The sequence below is a fragment of the Penaeus vannamei genome, chromosome 5 (assembly GCF_042767895.1).
Source record: "Penaeus vannamei isolate JL-2024 chromosome 5, ASM4276789v1, whole genome shotgun sequence".
Classification (NCBI taxonomy): Eukaryota; Metazoa; Arthropoda; class Malacostraca; order Decapoda; family Penaeidae; genus Penaeus; species Penaeus vannamei.
Window position 1 is genome coordinate 14719239 of NC_091553.1, and position 10000 is coordinate 14729238.

Sequence of the window (10000 nt, forward strand, 5' to 3'; positions counted from 1 at the left end):
ACCGACTGCGTGAGGGGAGTGAGGTGCAGATCATGAGGAGTTGAGACAAAGCCCTATATCAGGAGGGAGAGGGAGTGGGGAGAGAGAGTAGGGCGTTAGGAGAGGGAGTGGGGAGGAAGTAAGAAGAGGGAGAGGGAAAAGGGAGAGGGAAAGGGGATTGGGAGAGGGAGAGGTGAGAGTGAGCGGGGAGAGAGATTAGGGCGTTAGGAGAGGGAGTAGGGGATAGGGAGTAGGGAGAGGGAGTGGGGGGAAGTAAGAAGAGGGAGAGGGAAAAGGGAGAGGGAAAAGGGGATTGGGAAAGGGAGAGGGAGAGGGAGTAGGGCGTTAGGAGAGGGAGTAGGGGATAGGGAGTAGGGAGAGGGAGTGGGGGGGGGGGGGGTAAGAAGAGGGAGAGGGAAAGAGGGTTGGGAGAGGGAGTGGGGAGAGTGAGTAGGGAGAGGGAGTAGGGAGTTAGGAGAGGGAGTAGGGAGAGGGAGTGGGGGGAAGTAAGAAGAGGGAGAGGGAAAGAGGGTTGGGAGAGGGAGTGGTGAGAGTGAGTAGCGAGAGGGAGTAGGGGAGAGGAATTTGGAAGGAGGGAATAGGGAGAGGAAGAGGGAGTAGGGGGAGGGAGAGAGAGGTGGCGCAGGACAGAGATCTAGGCATGCAATGAACAAGCATACAGGAAGATAAGACACGTACACGAGAAAGCAAGTGTTTGTATGTGCGCATTGAAAAATAAGTGGCAGAAAGAAAGAGAGAGAGAGAGAGAGAGAAAGGGAGAGACACAGAGAGAGAAAGCGAAAGAGAGAGAGAGAGAGAGACAGAGAGAGAGAGAGAGAGAGAGAGAGAGAGGACATGTATATATATATATATATATATATATATATATATATATATATATATATATATATATATATATAGATAGATATATATATAGACATATAGATATATAGAGAAAGGAGAGAAAAATGGATAGATAAATTGAGAGAGGAGAGATAGATAGAGTTTGATAGATAGATAGATAGATAGAGAGAGAGAGAGAAAGGGTGGGGGGGAAGAGTGAGAGAGAGAGAGAGAGAGATTTGTTGAGAAAGAGAGAGAGAGATGTTGAAAGAGAGAGATAGAGACTGAGAATGAGAGAGAGAGACACTGTCTTCAACATGGAACCAAACACTGATTGATCACTTTTCCATCTGTGTCATAGCACTTGATATTGCAGGAGCATTTGATAATGTGTGGCACCAAGGACTGCTGGAGAAACTGCATCTCAATAGCATTCAGGGTAAAGTTCTCAGCCTCCTCAACAACTACTTTACTGAGCAATATCTCCTCGTAGTTCTTAATGGCACATCCTCTCGAGTGCTTCCTATAGATGCTGGGGTTCCCCAAGGATGTATCCTGGGGCCATTGCGCTGGAACATATATTTTAATGACCTTCTAAGCCTCATTCCAAAAGCAAGGGCATATGCTGACGACTGCACTCTAAATTTTCTTTTAACCAGGATGAAAGGGCAGTTGTCCAGCAACGACTGGCAGGTACTGTCATGTGGTTTAATCGATGGCAAACTGTATTTGCTCCTGAAAAGGCCCAGATGGTAATCATATCTAAGCTTCGAGAATAACCCAATATTGAACTCTCTATTAATGTTGAAAATTATCAGAAAAATCGGTCATTAACGTTTCAGGCATAAAATTTGACGAGGAGGTGAGTTTCAAGGAACACGTGAAGGATCTGGCCCGAAAAGGAGTTACGAAACTGGCTTCTCTCCGACGCATTTCTTCTTCCCTGAGTCCTGAGGGTTGCAAGATCCTCTACGAAGCATAGGTGAGACCTGCCCTTGAGTATGCTCCACTAACATTGATGTCCTGCCCTGCTTCATACCTCAGTCTCCTCGACAAGGTCGCCGAACAAGCGAGACGCATCATCAACAGATGTGGTTGTGCAGCGGGAGTCGCAGGTCCAACTCACAGTCTTCGACACCGTCGGGACGTGGCGGGGCTCACGACTCTGGACACTCCCCGGGTCTTGGCTCTTCGAGGAACTCCGATGCGACGAACCTACGCCACTCGGGGCGCTCCAGGCGAATACAGTCTCTTTGTGCCTCGGTCCAGAACCTCCCTCCATCAGAGATCCTTCATACCTCGAATGACGAGGATCTAGAAAAGCTTTATTACGTCCATTGACTCACTGGAACAGTTCAACTCAGTCAGTCAAACTCAAGATCAACAGATGAAGATGTGTATACTATTCATATTTCCTATAATATATATATATATATATATATATATATATATATATACATATATATATATATATATATATATATATATATATATATATATATATATATATATATATATATATACATATATATATATACACACACACACACATGCACCGACACAAACACACACACACACACACACACACACACACACAAATATATATATATATATATATATATATATATATATATATATATATATATATATATATATATATATATATATATATATATATATACGGCTTTAGATTAGTTTTTAGATAGCCAAGAAATGTTATGTATTTAGCTAAAAAAGTATGCAAAAAAGAGAGTTGTTGAGAGAGAGAGAGAGAGAGAGAGAGAGAGTTCTTAAGTGAGTGAGTGAGAGAGAGAGAGAGAGAGAGAGAGAGAGAGAGAGAGAGAGAGAGAGAGAGAGAGAGAGAGAGTGAGAGAGAGAGAGAATGAGAGAGAGAAAGACCCACTCTCTTTCGAAATCCCCCTCTCTCTCGCGCTTTGCTCCCCGCAGACAATCTCCCCTCCCCCTCCCTCCTCCCCCGTCACACACACATGCAGAAACAAGACCATCAGGACCTTTTCACGTCAGGTGTGCGGGGAGAGAGAAGATCAAATAAAAATCCCAGTGTGTTTAGCCTAAATATAATGTGTTTCGCTTAACGTTACTGTCTAATGTGTGTGTTATCGCGTGCCTGAGACACGAAACCTGCTCAGAGTGAAGCATTGTGTGCGTGAGAAAGGAGAAGTTTGTGTACATAAACATGTTTGTCCTGCAGCTTGATTCATGTGCGTGTTTATGTGCGCCAAAATGTGTCGAGTGTGTGGGAAACCTTTTCTTTTTTTGCTTGTGTACCCTTAAGTTTCGTCCTTTGGAGTCAAGCTTGTTTTTATAAAAATAATAACTCCTATGACACAACGTCTGGCATATGAAGCATGTTTCCTCTACACCCTTGTCACTAAAATAAGAAAAAAAAGAAAAAGAAAAGAAAAAAGAAAAAAGACGCAGGGACACACCGCTTCCTTAACAGCATACTCCTAAAAAAAAGTTTCCAAAACAGGTCTGACACGGATATATACACATAGTTTTTCCCCTACCGCTTAATCGTTCGTTTAACTGGGGTCGTATGCTAACAGGCTCGACTTTATCCATGACAAATACACGCCAGGATGGGGAAGGGGTACAAAGGGGGAGGGGAGGGGGGAGCGGTTGGGTTAAAAGGATGAACCGAGAATGGAAGACAAAAGGTGTGACGCGGAGGGAATTTAAGACATAAAGATAATGTCTATTTTCCCTCCTTTATTCCTCTCACAAACAAATACGTAACATTAAGCTTTCAATTTCTTTTAAGCCACATGTCTTGAGTGATTCAAAATCAGACACAGACGCTACGGGACAGATTTAACAACATTTAGCCCTTTCTCTCAGAATGTCCTTTTTCATACCCTGTTTTTCGCTTTGAAATAATAGGGAAGATGAGCGAAGGGGGAAGGGAAGAGGAGAGGAGGGGGGAGGGGGAGGGAGGAGGCGAAAAGGACAGCAGGTGAAAGATAGGGGAAGCGGGGGGGGGGGGGGGGGGGGCAAGGGGAGGTGGAAGGGAGAAAACGGGAAAAGGGGAGAGAGATTCATGAAAAAAAGGGGAGGATGGGAGGAAGAAAGAAGAGAGGCGAGGGATAAGGAGGTAAGGGAGAGGAACACAAGGAGAAAGAGAAGGTGAGCAGGAGAGTGGAATGAAGAAGAAAGGAAGCGAAAGAAGGAGAGAAAAGAGAAGAAATGAATGGAAAGGGGAAAATAAAAGGGAGGAAGGAAAGGAGAGGGGCGGGGGAGGGAGAGGGCAGGAGGGAGGGGGGCGGGGATTACACCTGCACAAAACTCGCTGATGATATCCGGCTTAAACGGGGACACCGCCGTAAATGCCATGCGTCATCGCAGGCTTGGTATGGAATCAGTAACACGAGAACGAAATTGTCCCCGAATGGCCTGGGAGAGGAGAGAAAAAAAGGGAACAAAAATAAGGAACAAAGAAGGAGAAAAAAAGAAAGGTAAAAGAGAGATTAAATGAAGGAAAAAAAGGGAAGGAAAAGAAAAAGGCAAATATCTCCATGACAAAGCCAGCGTGTCGTCCTGTCCCTTCAGCCGCTGCAGAAATGGCGCGCTGGTGTTCGAATGAAGTGTTCGGACAACGTTACCAGAATGAAGCGTTCGGATAACGAGCCTTTGCACGAACGAGCAAGCAGCCAATATCACAGGGATAAAAAAAGGAATGGGAGAAGACTGATAAAAAACGAGTGAAGACTGATAAAGATGAAAATGATAATTAATTGAAGAGATAACCCAAGATGAAAACGATGTTCAAAGCGGTCGACGAAAAGCCTGCGGGCAACACAGGGAAGACGAGGCAGTTAACACGTTATTTTTTTTTCTTTTTCAATTCTTGTTTTATTTTTATCTTGTAATTATTCGAATGCTCGTACGACTGGAATAATTATGGCTACCATGATCTTTATCGGCAAAATCACGGGCACCATCTATGTTACTATTATCATTGATGAGAATTCACACTACCATTATTGCTATTATCAGCTCTTTCAATATCAGGATGAGGATATTCATCATCATTATCAATATCATTATTATCATTAATTATTACCTCCGCCAAAGAGGTTTTGTGTTTGGTAGCGTTGGTTAGTTAATCTGTTAGTTTGTTCATTGGTTAACAGGATAACTTAAAAAATTATTAATAGATTTTTTATGATTTTTAACCAGAGGTGGGTCTTAGATGCCATTAAATTTTGCCATCGATTTCCATTTATTCAAGATTTTTTTAATGATTGCATTAGTTACCTCTATTACCTTGGCAATAGGGTTAACTATTATCATTATCATTACCCTAATTATCCGCCTTGGCAGAGGTATGCGCTTTCTGAGTGCTTCTAGGTATCATCATTATCATTCTTAGCATTAGTAGTATAGTTATTATTTTCATCATTATTAAACTAATGATAATGATGATTATTGTTACTATTATTATTCTGTTATTGTTCTTCTTCGTATTATTATTATTGTTATAGGTTTTGTTATCATCATCATTATTATTACCATTAATATTATTACCATTGTTATTATTATTGTTGTCACTGTCATTGTTGTTATTATTATTATTATTAATATTATCATTAACATTAGTATCGCTGTTGTTTGTTTGTTAGTTGGTTAGCAGAATAACTCAAAAAATTTATTATTATTATTATTTTTTTTTACCAAAGGTATGTCTCAGCCCAACTGAGATGCCATTGAACTTTGGTGGTGCTTCGGATCCAGGAATCATCAGCATTGCCAGATAGGGAAACACGGACGTCACCAGTGTACTTGAGAAAGTGATGATTTTAATGTGGTTCTTCAAGTGTGAATATTTTATTACATGAGTGACCCTGTTGCTTTGACGGAGGTATGCGCTCTCTGAGTGCTCTGATAGTTATTATTACCATTATTATCAGTTTATATTATTGTTGTTATTGTTATTATCCTTCTTATTACTTTCATTGTTTCTTTATTATTATTATTATTATCATTATTATCATTGTTATTATTATCATTATTACTATCATTATAGTTGTTACTATCATTATTATTATCATTGTTTTCATTATCATGTGCATCATTATTATTGTTACGGTTATTAGCATTACTGTTTCTATTATCATTACTATTACTAATATTATCACTATCACTATTATTGTCAATATCATCACAATTATTATAGTTATCATTAATATTATCAGAATTACCATCACCCATCTTCATCATCATCATCATCATCATCATTATCATTATTGTTATTATTGTCTTTGTTATTATCAAGATTATCATTATCATAATCATAGCAATAGCATTTTTATACCATAACTGTTGTCATTATCAAAATCTTGAATGATCATTATTATCATAAATATAACCTTTATTATTACTATCATTATTATTGATCTGATTGAACAGCAGGGAATCAAATCAACTTTATCAAAAGAATGCCAGGTAAGATAGAGGAAAAACTAATGATTATGGCTCACCTGTTTCACGACCTACGACAGAAAGCAGACGCTGCGCAAGAAACTGGAGCATCGAACTGTTCAACAACCCATTTCGTCAAAACCAAAGTCTTAACAAACAGGAAGGCCCTGATGACATGGCCATTCGGCGCGGCTGGTCACTGGAAGGTCAACCAAGCCAGTGCCATATGGACCTTCTTTTGCCTCTGGTCGCAAAATTAAGTGGAAAGGCCCTATCACACTAGGACTTTTTCCGTCCATTTTTTTGCGTTTCCGAATGAACTTCGTATGAAATTCATGTAAACAAACATGGCGCTGTCGGAGTGAGGTCCCAGGAATCACACAAACATTCTTATACATATTACGTTATTTTAAAGAAATATGATGATGTATATTGTATATACGAATGTTCTAAAATATTAATTTATGTTTACATTCACTCATCCTATCTAATTTATTAATAGCACAAGATCAACACGGAAATTAGTCAGACGGAAACGGTCGTAACCGTCTTGGTCTGGGAGGCGTTCAGGTTGTAGACGACCCTTGCGGAAAGCCTCGAATTCAGACGGAACCCCAGACATTGACGGAAAAAGTGCTAGTGTGGAAGAGCCTTTAGAGGAAAGGATTTCTCTTTGAAAAAGTCCAAACGGCCAACGCATCAAACAAGGAAAGGTTCGCCTCAGAGCTCGAGGGTTCTGGACACGTGACCAGAGAACCTCCTTCGACAACCAAATCCTTCTATCCTGTGCCTCCATGCCATCGGGGTTTTTAGCATTAACCGCGGCTCATAAACGAAATGTAGACGAATGAAATAATCCAAAACATATTGCGGAACTTTCACTCCGTCTGTGTTTACAGCTCCAGAATCAATGGCTTCTCAAGCTAATTCTCCCTGCGTAAGGCCAACTGAAGTCGCGCCAACTGAAGTCGCGCCCGAGAGAAAACATCCAAGGAGCTATGCACTCGCTAGGATGAGCTGTTGGCTGTCCTGAAAGCTTCCCTCCTTCCCTCCGCCGATGTGGCTGAGAGGAACTCGATCCCCAAGTCTTAAGATAATCTTTTCTTTTCTCTTTGGAATCGCCTGCGAACTAGCGGTCGGTGAGCGTCACGTAAGAAAGCGGCCCCAATGGAATGAATGGAGGTTTCGGCATACCAATATTATTATTATTGTTAATATTATGATTATCATCATTATTGTTCATATCATTGTTATCATTATTATCATCAATATTATTATCACTGTTATTGTTATTATTATCATTATTATCATTATTGCTATTATCATTGTTATTATTATTATTATTATTATTATTTATTATTATCATCATCATCATCATCATCATCATCATCATCATCATCATCATCATCATTATTATTATTATTATTATTATTATTATTATTATTGTTGTTATTATTATTATCATTATAATTATCATCATCATTATCATTATTATTATTACTATTATCATTATAAGCAACATCATTATTATTATCACTACTTTGGTTATTGTCAGCAGTAGTTGCAGTACTTGTAATAAGAATAGTATTCTAGTAGCTGTAGTTGAACTGCAACTAGTAGTAGGAGTGATTGTAGTAATAGTAATAGTAGTAAGATATAGAGCTAGTAATCGTAGCAGCAGAGTTGTAGCAATAGTAGTAATAGCAAGAGTTGTAGCAATAGTAGTAATAGCAAGAGTTGTAGCAATAGTAGTAATAGCAAGAGTTGTAGCAATAGTAGTAATAGAGACAGACGTATTAGAAAAGCCGTGATATCAACATTGTATTAGATATGATGATATCAATGCCTTAGTGCACTATTCCACCTTTCACCGTATGAGACGCTCAGTTGTCAAAGTCAGGAGAACAGACCATGCAGAGGCCATTCCAGTGACGCTTGTAATGATAACTTATTATTGCTCTCGATAATTATGAATCATCTTTTCACCTTTCATTTTCCCTTCTCTTCTCCCTCTTTATATTTGTCTTATCCTCTAGATTTCTTTATTTCCGCTTTTTTCTCCCTTATTTCTCTCCCTTTCCTATTTCTTTTAAGGCTTTTATCACGTTCCTTTTCACCAGTGTCTTTACTTTTAATTTTCCCTTTTCATACTTTCCTTTTTGCATGCGGATTCACTAAGCGGATGAAATTATATCTATATTACGTATTTTCATACAATTGTTTATTTCTCCTCAAAAAAGATGTAAAGAACTGGAAAAGACGATTAAGGCAAGAAAGCATAAAATGTGAAAATGAAAATGTGTAATCGCTTTTACTTCATTTTATTCGTCTCTTCATTAATTTGTTTTGCACTTCCTTCTTATCTCTCCCACTCGCCTAGACTTTCTTTGTCTCTGTCTTACTGTATCTTTGTCTGTCTGTCTGTCTGTCTGTCTGTCTGTCTGTCTGTCTGTCTGTCTCTCTCTCTGCTCCTCTCCTACAGTTTTTCCAGTCTATCTGCCTCTTCCTCTTCCTTACTCTCTGTCTGTTCTTTCTTTCTTCACCTCCTTCATGAAACACTCTCTTCCATACTCTTTCTCCTTATATATCACCTCCTTTCCCTACTCTCGTTTCTTCTCCTTTCTCTCTCTCTCCCTATCTATCCCCTTTTCCTCCCACTTCCTCCCCCAAACTCCCGACCGGCAGCCGGCAAGACCCAGCCCCGTGAGTACGGCACCGGCCTGGTAATTGTTCCTTGTAAATGAGTCATGAGTTACATGCTGACTCAGGTCCTAGATTAAGTGAAAAATTATATGTTCTCTTTTTTCCCTCTCTCTTCTTGATTATATCCGCGTAACGAGTGTAATTGTCGTAATTTTTTAATAAATCAAACTAGAAATGTTTTTATTGTCTAGAATAATCAGTACCTGTTGCTGGGAGTGTTATTTTGTTAACATTTTCTGTTTGGCTGTGTGCGTTTTTGTGTGAGCGTTTGTGTGTATGTAAACATGCGTGGATTGTGTGTTGTTGATGTTGTGTGTGTGTGCGCGCGAGTATGTGAGTGAGTGAGTGTGTGTGTGTGTGTGTGTGTGTGTGCGTGCGTGTGCGTATGTGTGTGTGTGTGGGTGTGTTATTGTTTCTTGATACATGCTCGTGTAAGCCTTAAACTACGCCTGAGTATCTATCAAAGCGCACGCCAGCAATTAAATCACGGCGTACCCCGCCCCACGTGTCCACAAGCGAAGACGAGCGATTATGAACCTTAAATTGGCGAGCGAGCGCAAGAAGAGCGGCAGGCGGGCTGGCGAGACGAGGCGGACGGAGCGCTGCCGGTCATTGTCTCGAACTAAACGATACGAAACAAGAAAAAGAAAAAAGAAAAAAACCGAAGAGGAAGATCACCGAAGAAGAATAAAAATGTCAACAGTTTGTACTGGTAATGAGAGAGTGAGCGACCCACGAGGTTACAAGACACAGAGATAATTATGAGGAGATTATGAAGCGGCCGTGTCATCCGCTGACGGAAGTCTGCCATTTTGCTCTTGCACAGAAGGACAGTCACCCGTGTGTGTGCATGTGTGTATGAGTGTGTGTGTGTGAATGTGTGTGTGCGTGTGTCGCTGCCTACGTCTGTGTGTCTTCATGTTGTGTAAGTGTGGATGTGTATGGATTTTTTATGCATGCCCCTATTGGAATTTACATCATTCTTGTATGTGTTTGTTTGAATAATAGTATGTGCAGACGTGTTTTTGTTATT

General features: G+C 40.2%; 1 protein-coding gene across 1 annotated transcript in view; it reads left to right on the forward strand.

Moving 5' to 3' along the window:
- Positions 1-8138: 8138 nt before the first annotated feature.
- Positions 8139-10000, forward strand: part of LOC138861735 (uncharacterized) — a 9511-nt gene continuing 7649 nt past the window's right edge. The window contains exon 1 of the mRNA XM_070121558.1: positions 8139-8201. Within this exon, the coding sequence (XP_069977659.1) occupies positions 8139-8201 (63 nt within the window). The remainder of the gene's footprint in view (positions 8202-10000) is intronic.